At 41.4% G+C, this 12313-nt stretch overlaps 1 protein-coding gene across 1 annotated transcript; it reads right to left on the reverse strand.

Annotated features, from left to right (window-relative positions):
• Positions 1-343: 343 nt before the first annotated feature.
• On the reverse strand, positions 344-10130 carry LOC119217726 (neuronal acetylcholine receptor subunit beta-2-like). The gene is made up of 8 exons (XM_037471605.2): positions 9445-10130; positions 5909-6054; positions 4992-5036; positions 4777-4886; positions 3718-4244; positions 2913-3403; positions 1509-1654; positions 344-913 (listed from the first exon to the last, which is right to left on the reverse strand). The coding sequence occupies exons 1-8, from the start codon at positions 9488-9490 to the stop codon at positions 898-900; spliced, it is 1527 nt and encodes a 508-aa protein (XP_037327502.1). The 5' UTR covers positions 9491-10130; the 3' UTR covers positions 344-897.
• Positions 10131-12313: the final 2183 nt, after the last annotated feature.

Below are 12313 nucleotides of genomic sequence, written 5' to 3' on the forward strand. Positions count from 1 at the left end.
GAAAACCTTTGAGTAGGCTTGGCACATGACTTGTATGTGTGTCTACTCAGTCTCCATTAAATTGACATTATAAACATTAAATATCCTGTATTGATGATTTTACACAGGTGACGAGTGAGAATTTTCAGCCTGGATTTTTAAAAGGAATTTTTCCTGGAAGGTAGAAAAAATGAATTAAAAAAATGACCCTTGTGTCAATTTGCAAATGTATTTATTCTTGATAATGTCATGCACAGATTTACTGGGCTAACTGTGCAAAACTATTGGTGTTGTCTTTAACTAAAGAGGAAGATGTGAGGAATAAACTGGGGGAACAGCCAAAGCACATAAAAGAGCTCTTTATTCAACATGTAATAGAATACAGTCAGTGCCATTTTTATTATTAATACTGTATATAACCTGGTGCTGCTAGAAGTGATTCAGCTCACAAAGGAGAGACAAATAACAGAATAACCAAACCAAACATATGACAGGAAAACAGAAAGAGAAAGCAAGAGGAGCAAACTCATTCTTCAAAAAAGCCAAAGCGGGACGATTATAACATTGTTCAGGAGGTGGATTGTGGAGAAGAGGCACGATGCTCTCAAGCAGAACATGAAAAAGGACAGAGAGGCAGAGATAATGGATTCATACTTTTAGGAAGAGAAAAGGTGAATAGGACAATTTTTTCTTGCTTTTATACAATAAAAATTGGTTTGAGACAAAGGAAAACGGGGTCCATTGCACCATTGTGCCAATAATTGCTATAATGTCTTATAATGTCTTATTTCTGCAGAGGACAGAGGTTCTGTATCAGGTCCACTGTTACAAAGAAAAGCAAATGTAGCAGCTGCAGCTGCTCAGTAATGGTTTCTATGGGAGATGATTATTTGGCAGTTTTCTATTTCATGTAAAATCTTAGAAATCTCCATACCTATGAAAAGAAAAACACAATAGTAAATAGAAATGGATTAGAAGACGTGCAATGAAAAGCTTCCCCGTGAATGCTGCGAGCACAAAGGATATGTTTGAAATGAAGATAAAGCATGACCACAAATAAGTAGACGTTATCCCCTCTGATTTGGCATATTGCTGCTGGCTTATTGATTCTTGTTCAATTCCCTCAACTAGTAGCACATTGTTGGAATGAGAAGACTGTAAAGTCTCAAAGCAATTATCAACCATTTCTCATTTGAAGCAGCTCACATGATTCTACCATGCTGCATCTCAACCACGCCCCGTTAATCTGCATCATCAGACAATAAAAATTCAGCTTGTAATCAGGCCATTATCTCCCACAATCATTAATGAAATCTGATGCTGTTTCGATGCACTTTCTCTTATTGATTGTAAAGCTTTAATTGTGGAGGCAGCAAAAGTGACTTGGTATGTTACCAGTTCAATTCAAACAGAGTACAATTAGACATGGCATAGATCAGGTATGCAAAACGCAGTGCTGTTCTTTCATGTGTTATACATTTAAAAGACTTGTGCTTTAATGTAAGTTTCAGAGTGTGTATATGACTCACTCGGTGTCATCAGCTGCGGGTATGTTATAGCTTTGGAACAGCGGCTGCATGAAGAGCCCCAGAGTTCCCACCAGACACACCAGGATGAAGATCCACAGGAACAGACGGTCTATCACCATGGCTACGTACTTCCAGTCTTCGATGATCTGGAACCAAACCAACAAGTTACAGATTGTTAACACAGATCAAATCATGACTACAAAGTCAATTAGTGGGAACAGACCTTCAGGGAAACATCATGTTGTAATCCTAGACCACTAGTGAGGGGTCTCTAAAGGTTTGTGGCTGTGTAACTCTACAGTTACAGATTGTTTGCTTGACCCCCCAAACGGTGACCATCCAATAGTAGATTAGAAAGATCCGTTCATGACAAGCAATGTTTCCCACTGTGTGAAAATGTTTGAAGCTAGGTCCTTAATGCTTAGACGTGTCTAGTCCAAGCCAAAATCACCCGAGACTGCATCATGTTTAGCTACACACATTGTTTGGTCCTCCTTGGCAACACCTCGTTCATTTCATCCCCGGAGTCAACAAGCAGCTTGACTATACTACATGGCAGGGCTATTCTGTCATTTCATCTCAAATTGTGTACGTTTTTGCCATACTAATCCATCTCTTTGAAGTGAGTGTTATGTACCTTGTACTTTGAGTGATCTGGAAAAAAAATCCCCTGTTCTTAAGCCATACATTTTTAGATGAACGTGTTTACTTTACTTGCCCTCACAGGCTTTTAATGACTTTGGCAGCGGGATACAGTGGAGGATGCAAATTTCTTTTGGCTAAGAAAAAAGGTTTTAACATTCATTTTATAACACAAATTGTAAGCAGCTATCAAGTGCATTTCAAAGCACATGCATTGGGTTCTCCTTTTAATATAAGTTGGCTAGAGTCAATGAAGCCAGCTGTTGACTGTGTTTCTGACCAACGTAAAGCTTAACTCTTCAAGGTTAACATGTGTGGTGAGAAGCTTCGAGGACACCAAATGCACATCAGGGAAGAGATGCGGCTTAAAGATTTTGCTATGAGCATTTACAGCTGCAAAACTTGCTTGCAATGTATATTAAGTGTGAGAGATTGGGGGAATTTTAAAGAACAGGGCCACAAATTTCAGTCGTTTTTGCTTATATGAGAGTTTTCTGAGGTTGTTTGACATTTTCAGAAAAAGAGTTGGTGTCGACAGGTTGGAAGTCACAGAAGGATAAACACAAATACTGAATTATTTAAGACATGGCATGTTCTGTGTCTTAAACTTCTTTATTTCTTCTACAAATCTCCTTATTCCGCCGTTGTTATTTGTCATCATCCATAATCTGCTTTTATATGTATTTTTATTTAAGTATTCTGTCTTCCACTATCACTTTCTGCTCATCAGCACATCTTTTGACCACAGCTTTATCACCTCACCCCTTCATCGTCATCTTCTGTCCTCATATGTTCAGCGATGTATCTCACTCCGTCTACTGCCTCCTCCACATCTGCATCCCACTGAACAGCCGAAGGCCTCCGGAAGTCTGAAAACCCACCACCCCCATCTGGGATGTCGTCCACCTTCCAGCAAAACTTGTGTGCCAAGTCCTCATTCACGTAGAAAGAGTCGGCATCTGTTCGGATGCCACCGAGTCTGATGTTTGAATACTGCTTCTTGTCTGTTCCGCTCTGGGAGTTGTTTTTCCCGACGGCACTCCTGTTTGCATACTTCCTGCAGAGTTTATCCCGGATGTTGGAAGGTCCCGGGCGCCTCATGAAGAGGAGGTTGGGCAGGCGGACTAGGAAGAGGCGTTTGACCCAGTCGGGCATGTGGTGCGTAGATGGGGAGCGGTGATGCACGTTGAGGACGCAGACGCTGGTCACGATGCAAAACGTGACCAACACCATGGTGAACATCAAGTATTTACCTTTGAGAGGGAAACAAAAAGAAGCCACCATGACCAAAGACACATCACACTGCTTTAAACCTTTGTTACCTTGTCAGTGATTCTCAAACGTATACGGCATAATGTCAAACAAAGCCTCTGATAAAGGTCCTCCATGGCTCTACTTCCATCAGTACAACAACAGAATCACTCATTTATCACATTTGGTTTTGAACGTGATATAAAAAAGTCACTATGAGTGTTTTCTCTCTATTTAATCCAGTAGTCCAGATGTTGACATACCTTGTGCCCTAACTGCACACTGCTGTAATAAGAAGTAAATACATATGACTGACCTATGAGTGGCACTGCGAGAGAAGTCGGTGGCACTATCTTTGATATAAGCAGCAGGAACACAGTGAGAGCCAGCAGCACGGAGATGCACAGCGTCATCTTCTCCCCGCAATCTGATGGCAGGTAGAACACCAGGATGGCCAGCGACGTGATCAGCACACACGGGATGATCAGGTTAATGGTGTAAAACAGCGGCTTCCTCTTGATCACAAAATCGTAGGATATGTCCAAGTAGGTGATGTCGTTGGGGTCCTCGTTTTTCCGCGCCGGAAGCGAGACGATGTCCCACTCGCCGCTCGGCGTAAAGTCATCGCGGCTGGCAAAGTCGCTCGTGAGCATCAGATCGAGTTCTGTGTGGTCGTAGGTCCAGGAGCGGAACTTGAGAGTGCAGTTCTGCTGGTCGAAGGGGAAGTTCTGCACCTCGATGGCGCAGGCCGACTTGTAGATGGCCGGCGGGAGCCAGAAGATGTCGCCCGTGTTGGAGACCACAGCGTTGCAATAGAAGGAAACCTCGTACACGCCGTCAGCACTGGGAGAGGTTTGTAGGTAAGATCAGAAAATGGATGGATTCAAAGCGTGCCGGTACAATAAACACATGAATAAGACATATTTGATGACATATGACTGTGCAGGTGGCATTGGAGACCTTTTTCACTTTCACTTGCAATGAGAATAATCCCACACATCAAAACTCTTCCACATGAATGTCTAAAGTAATATAAAAATGTGACGTTGCTTAAGCTCTACCATTCACCTTCCCCACAAACGGGCTTGGTAGAGTAAGAATGCAACGTTTAAATGACATAATCCCCAATGAGAAAGAGATTTTCTTCTGCAGATGCTCTACTTGGTAGAAAACCTCTTAGTGCTATTGAATAATATACACTAACTCCATTAAAACCATACAGTAATCCATTAGTATGACGCCACCACTACACATATAAACACGCTGTAGTTGCATTCTTTCTACACACTGACTTTAGTACAGAATAAAGATCCATATCACCTTTCATCCACTATGCAAAAATTGTTCTTCTCTTGGGTGACCTGCACACACTTACTTGTTGTAGAGCACTATATCAGGGAGCCAGATGTGTTTGGATGGAATTCGTAGTTTCTTGATGCCTTCGTATTTAGCTGGGTCCCATCTAAGCCTGTAGTCATTCCACTCCTGCAGAAGAGAGCGTTTATGAACCCCCGCCATTACTGACACACCCACATAGTGTATGTTGAACATTGTATGTGCATTTGCAAGGTTAGAAAGATTAGATCGTACCTGAAATAGCCACAGGTTGGTAGTCATGATCTGTTCTCTCTCATTCTACAAGAAAACATTAGTCAGCTTGTCATTCAATAGGCGTAATTTCTTGAAAAATACCTTCAGAATATAAATGGTTGGATTATTATAATGCATTCTACTGGTGGTGGATTTAGCATAACACACTGTCAACTCCAAATAGCAAATGTTTATGTAGAGAAAGTAAAACATCCCATCCAAAATGTCCCCAAGGTAGATTTAATAGAGAGCTCAGTGAATTCTTTGCCTGAGTAAATATGTGTTGTCACGAAGCACACAAGGCATCCTGGGGGAATCAGACTGTGACACGAGGCCAAAGCGTTACATAATTCAAATGAATGATGTTTGCTGCATTATAAGTTGTCTTGTTCTAACAGGAGACATGTCGGACAACGTTGGCAAAGATGACAGGCATTGAATATAACTATATAGAAAGGCGCTCTCAGTGATGCATTCTTTTACTTGTGTAGACTATATAAGGGGAATAAATATTACATTGAGTTAAAAGTAAATAACTATTCAACATATAACACCATTAGAACAGAAAAAAAAATTTGCCAGGCAATTTAAAGAACAATATAATAACAAAAAATTCAATTAATGTTTAGCTTTGATCTTTCTTTTTATATCCCCTCAAACGGCTAATAAAAACCATAACACAGGTTTAGTCATGATCCATTCAGGGGAGACCCAAAGAAACCGAGTTGCCAAAGTACGTCTCGTGTTTGAATGAGAGCTCCCCCTGCGGAGCCCTAAGACCCCATGTGAACTCCTAGCTAAATGTGTTACGGTTGCTCATCATAATCACAGCTGCGTCCCCATGAGAGCCATCGGGGTTTTTTTGTGCGAGTCAGAACTTTAAAGTCACAAACATGTGTTTTTGAAATAGTACTTACGACGCTGATGAGCTGCGACAAGGACACCTGAATGGAAATGGTGACCTGTTGGCTCTTATTGACAGCTGGTCTGATCAGTTTGTTGTAGCGCTCTGGACCCAACAGGTAGTTCACCAGCCTCTCCTCTGCATTCTCTGCCCTGCTGCCTGCGGACCAATCAGAACACAGAGGGAGTTCGTTTTAAAAGAGCTATAAACCCATTTCCAATCTTAACAATACAGGTGCCCTTGAATGTACCTTTGGGTTCTGCTATAAACAAACAAATGTCCCCACATTACGTGTGTGTGTGTGTGTGTGTGTGTGTGTGTGTGTCACAGATCCAAGCGTGGTATTCATAACAGCATGTTTTCAGTCCAGTGACACCATGAATGATGAACAATAAACAAGCTGAGTGTAAATAAAGTTAATTTACCAAAGGGCTGAATCACGTGTTCTCTTTATGTGTGTGTGTGTGTGTGTGTGTGTGTATGTGTGTGTGTGTGTGTGTGTGTGTGTGTGTGTGTGTGTGTGTGTGTGTATGGGGGTGCGTGTTGCAGTCTCACGTTTTACTGCAGGGTTTTAGAGCAAAGAAACAAACAAAAATCCAGTCATGCATCCATCACTGAAAGGATCCCCGAAGCTCTGTGTTTCCTCAGCCCTAAATTATTGGTTACGTAAAAGTGATTGTATGAATAAGTAACGAGCAAAACGCTTTTGACCCCATCTCGTGGCTTCCATCGCCATTATTTCTACATTTTCAAACAAACTGACAGCAGCGTGGGGCGCATTTAATATGTGGCATGCTTCACCCCCCCTGTGCCACTGTCAACTGTCGGTTTTCGTATGAAGCCTGAGTGGGAGAAGAAGATCTCTTATTATTACAGTTCCCTCCTCTTTTAAGTCACTGTCAATGTGTTCAGCTATTATTCATTAGTTAAACTAAAGGCTAGCCTAACAGATGGAGGGCTTAATCACATTAGTAGGAACATGTGTGGTCACAGTTTTGAATAGAGGCGGAAAATTGTTTTGTGATTATCTTGCTTATACCTAAAGGGAAATACTTGAATATGTAAGTATAAGGAAAAGGACTAAGAGGGTATTATTTTGACTGTAATACAGAAATTAAAATACAAAATGATTGACAAATATTTATTCAAAAAGAAATATTGTTCCTAAATATTGTCTGTTTCTTTATAGTTACACATACGCCGATTCCTCCGGAAATCCAGAAAAAAAACAATTCACCAGAAAAGCCATTTTTCGAGGCATTGCTTTGCACTTAGACAGCCAGTTGAAAGTGAACAGGAGGACATAGTATTTCATTTTTTTGCCCTATATTTTGTGGTTACGGCTGATAATTGGAGCAGGGTCAGCAAGGAGGAGAGCAAAAGAATGATGTCTCTTTTTTGCAGTCACGGCCAGAGTAAATGCATGTGCAAGCCAAAAAACAACAACGTTTTCAGCTTCAGAGGAAAAAAAACATTCAAATGACTATAAAATTGAAAGGAAGTTGGAAAGCAACTTGGCCACATTCAGGCAACCGGGGTACTTGGTCCACACAGACACGCAAACAATAGTCTCCTGGGTGAAAGTCCATCCCATTTTTATCCATAAGCAATCCTCACCGTTAAGCTAAGCACACTTCCACAGACTCATTCAAAACTCATGTGTGATATATTAAAAGTCAATCTATTGCAAGACTCAAAACAGAATTCACAAGTTTGGTTGTGAAGGAAGATAATTGTTCAGGTGGTGGCCTGGCATTAGGTCCCAGCAGACCCACTTTGTTGAGATTCACTAGGCCACATATTTTTATGCATTATAAGGTAATAGCAATTACTTTTGGAGAGAATACGCCGTTATGCGGATTGATTAAAAAAAATCGATGCAGCAGAGCCAACTTGTCTCATGCGTTTTTTTCACTTGTCCGAAACCCGGCGCCCAGATTTCTCACTTTGTGACTTGACTAAAATGAGTAGATTTGTTGATTAAATCTGCCTGGGTGCTGTTTTTGAATCGCCAAGTTTTTCCATTTCAGATGAAACACAGATCCCAGCTGGTGCCAGACATCCTTGCATAGCACAAGGCCAGGTCAAGTCTTCAAACACCCACAGCAACATGCTGGCACAGCAAAGTACTCTATGCCTTCTAGATGTATTACATCATTTAAATAATTCAAACCTAGATTTCATGGGTATCTTTTCCTTAATGGATGTTACAGAGTATTGCCTGACTCTTGGTCAGAGCCCACTTGTGTTTATAGAGCATGACTATTGAAGGCTCTGATTTTGTTTCTGTCTGAAGAATTTTTGTCTTATTGAAAGATAAGGCCATTCAAACCAAAGCAGAGTCTATACAAGCTAATCAAATTGTACGGAGCAAGTTTGAAGCAGTAAACTTAGAAAGCACCCGAATCAAGGTTAGGTTAATAGAAGGAAGCTCTTTAGGGTTTACTCTAAAAGAATGGGTGATGCTGCTTTCTTGGGGGTAAAAAATAGCTCTCAGTAAATTATTCAAGGAGCCCATCTGCTTTTACTCACAAGTGTTTTAAAAGTACGATGACTACACACAGTTTTTAAAACCCTGTCTCTGCAGCAAACATTGAGGGGTCCTTTGACTTAGTTTCTTTCTTCAGTCTTGGAGGACTCAACCGATCATCTTTGCACCATTGTAAATCTGATGCAACCGATAGGTAAGCAAGGTCGTGTAAGGTAATTTCCTCAAGGCTTTTCAAGTTAAAAATAACAAAATAGGCACATGCAACTGAATCTGGGATTCACACCGTGATTACAATATTTGATGTGATTACATGATTCCATGATTACCTGAATTTAATACTTGTGTCACACAGTCTACACCCGTTACAGTTGCAGAAATGATTTGCTCATATTCTAAAAAGAAACAGCATTTTGTTCAATCTTCTCGCAGTAAGATTGCATGAAACACTCAACGCAAAGTATTGTTTCGAATAATATATCTCAGCATTTCATTTCTGGTTAATATCAAGTTAACATTAATGTGACCCCCCTTTGCATGCTGAACCTAACCCATTACATTATTTTACCAGCTAAATTATTTATTGAGCAGTTCACTTAGACCTAATCTCAACCTCCTCAGTCCTCCTTGAGTGTGTGAGGGAAACAGAGAGTTGAGAGACGCTTTCGTCATGGCTGTTAACACACATGAGCGAATGTGTTCTCACTTGTGATATTGTCCTGCGCACAAGCTTAAAATCCGTACTGTGTGATTCACAGGGACTGACAGCCAATGGGAACTGCTGTAATCGTCATGTGTCAATAAAGTTTTACCGCCTTTGGGTTATTGAGTTCCACTGAGCAGAACTGATGTCCCATCGTGTTTTATTCCTGCGCACATATATTCGTGCTAGAACCGGGAATCCATGTGTTAACAGTTGTGCACACATCAGCACCTTGGACAGCGTCAATGAGCAGACGCTTCCCAAAGTACTCAAGGTCATTACTGCGCGTCTGGAGACTCAACCTCACTTATACACGCATCCAAACTTTGGCAGGTGTAAGGCATGCGGAAGAACTTACCTGTTTGCGAGAGAATGAAGAGCAGAAGAACAGTGTTGGCAGTCATCTCTTTTCTGCTTCCCTGGACAAACTTGCTACTTTGTTATATTCTCCTCAACGACAACAACAAAACCAAAAAAAGGGAGGGGGGGGGGGGAAGTGCCTTCAATGTGAATAGTCTCAATCAACAGCGTCCATGTACGGTGGTGATCCGGCTCGTGTTTCTTTGCTTCTCTGCGCTGGTTGACACGCACCTGCTTCGGTTCGTCGTCCCTTGCCTTTGAGTATTCAGCCGCGCAAACAGGGGCACAACCGTAAAACTTCTAAAATGTACTATACGGGTAATTTGGTGCAAATGCTTATTTGCCAAAGATTACATGATGGTCCATTTGCGTAAATGACTACTGGAACAACTGGGCTGTCCATTTCGCGCCGTCGTCGGTAGCCTCAAACCAGCTACATGTGCGTTTTAAACCGCTGTCAATCAAAATCCAGATGTCCAAATCAATGTAAAGGTATTGTCTTCACGCCGCCTCGAAAAAATATATGTTGGCTTCCTCATCTGCGGAGCAAATCACCAGCGCTCACCTGCGTGCAGTTGGCTCTCTCCTCCGATGAAGCGCGTACTTCCAGTGCGCAGAGAAAGTGGAGGGCGCACTGACGAGGAGCTCGCTCCGCACGTGGTACCTCGGGGGTAACTGCGCAGGCACCGGGGACGAATTACTACTAAAGTCTGTGTGGCCCGGAGTAGGAGCCGGGAGGAGAAGCCGGATGTGGCGGAGCGGGGAGGAGGGGGGGGGGGGGGGGGGGGAGGGTTGTGTGCTCCTTCAGTTGCGGGCAGGAGGGGAAGAGATTCACGGTTGATGAGCTGATATTAAGGAATCAATCTATTCTGGGTGGCCTGCGTTCTTCTGGCGGGGGGGAGGATTTAGCTGCATGTATGTACAGTACCAGTCATAAGTTTGGATATACTCTCTCATTGAATTGTTTGAGTTTATGTCCAAAACTTTATTTCTTTTTTTGCATTCTATAAATGCATTATCTATGTGCATATGTAATTGTACTTATTACGTGTGATCTCTGGAGTCTTTTTTTTAATTCACGCCACGTCTGTTTTGCTGGTAACAGCTGATCTGGTTACTAATAAATACATCAAAACTTTATTTTCAATTGGGAGATATATGTGCAGTATATTAAATATTACATATCAAATAACCAATCGCATGCATTTGGGGACAGCTAGCTGCTGCAAAGCACCCAGGGGGAAACTTGTCATTCTGCGCTTTGCTCAAAGACATTTGCAGACAGGTGGAGACAGGCATCAAGAAGATGAACCTGTGATTATAGAAATTCTTGCTCTACCCACTGAGCAGCGGGCATCCCATATCTGTTTGATTCCCCCTAACTGCAACATGCCAAAGCTTCATTACACACAGGCCCCGTGCACCGTGATAAATAAGAACCAGTATCCACACACTTTGTCTTAAAATTACGATTTACATCTTTACCTTGTTGAGAATCCACGACCTACAGTATTAATACCGCTATCTTCAACTTCACAAAGATGTATTAGTTCTTAGTGGCTGCGTAATCAATATTTTCCACATTACAAGTTTGTGAGTTACAAACTGGACCAAGCTTGTATTCCAAATTATGATTCTGCACATTTGTACATTTCTTGAACTTTGATTTAAGGTAATAAAAGATAAATGTTCCCCCTCTTGCAGATGTGTGTGAGAACAGCCTTGCAGTTTCAAATTCTGGACATACATCATTCAAGGTCAAACATCAAAGTCAAGTCACAACATGCAAAACACATTTAGACCAGAGGGAGGCTTTAATAAAATAGAATAGGAGTAGTGGGAATGATAGTAACCCTATTTATTCATTTATTTATTGTGCACCTGAAGACTTCACGTTGCCTCTAAATATTTGGAAGAATTAATTTTCTTTTATTCAGATACTTTACATTAGGACACTTCTCTATTGAGGAGCAGATACATCCAGATTTTATCTTACACTCCAACATCCTCCACAATGAAAGGGGCAGTAATGTTGCATTTCGGAGAGGGCTTGGCTTCGTAAGACTTTTTTAAAGGGTTGAAGCAGGTGCACACGGCTATGATTTGCCCTCTCACTAAGAGGAGAGTCATGTCACTGTCACATTGGAAAGAGAGAAAGAATCGGGTGTGAAAGCAACGAGGAGAAGACGTGAAAAGGCCGCGCTGCTTTTTAGACATTTCTGCTTGTTGCTCATGAATAAATCATTGCATCTTCAGTTGCATGACAGCAGCATGCATGGATTCCTCCTGACAAGAGTGATGAGGGGTTTTTCAACACATTCAATACACATGCAGGATAAGTGATAAAATAACCTTAACAATCTCATGTTGTTTAACAGCCCCGTAAAGGAAAATCAAGCCCATTTTCGTAATTTAAATAACTAAAATATTTCATGGCCCAGTGGATGTTTCAATATGCTATAATGGAAATCTGTGTCTGCTTTAGTGAAGTTAACTTGACTAACTCCAACTCTGCTGCTCAATTACTACCTTTCTTTTTCACAGAGGCAGCTCCAGGCTGCTAAATAACAGCACTGAGTTGATACCTGACATATTTATATATTTACAGTCAGAAACTCTTTGGTTGTTGCTTTTCGTCTGTATTTATCCAGACAAGGGTTGCTGAGTGTGCATGTTGGAGGAATTGCTGAGGTTGCCACAAACAATGTCTCTTGAACTCCCACACACACACACTGAGGATTCTAAAAAATCAACAACAACAAAAAAAATCTAGAGGATAAAAAATAACATTTAGCTGAAAGTATATTAAACATAAAATGAGCGAACTTATTCAATACCAGTGTCAGTCTACACATAAGTGCACACTG

This window comes from Pungitius pungitius, chromosome 9 (assembly GCF_949316345.1).
Source record: "Pungitius pungitius chromosome 9, fPunPun2.1, whole genome shotgun sequence".
Classification (NCBI taxonomy): domain Eukaryota; kingdom Metazoa; phylum Chordata; class Actinopteri; order Perciformes; family Gasterosteidae; genus Pungitius; species Pungitius pungitius.

Bases quoted from the DNA above. Each gene is read 5' to 3' on its own strand.
- LOC119217726 (XM_037471605.2), bottom strand. From the start codon at position 9,490: ATGACTGCCAACACTGTTCTTCTGCTCTTCATTCTCTCGCAAACAG. The intron at 3,404-3,717 runs GTCAGTCATATG...TCCCTCTCAAAG, and splicing joins TCTCGCAGTGCCACTCATAG to GTAAATACTTGATGTTCACC. The intron at 1,655-2,912 runs GTGAGGTGATAA...GTTTGGTTCCAG, and splicing joins CAGAAGATGACGATGAAGGG to ATCATCGAAGACTGGAAGTA.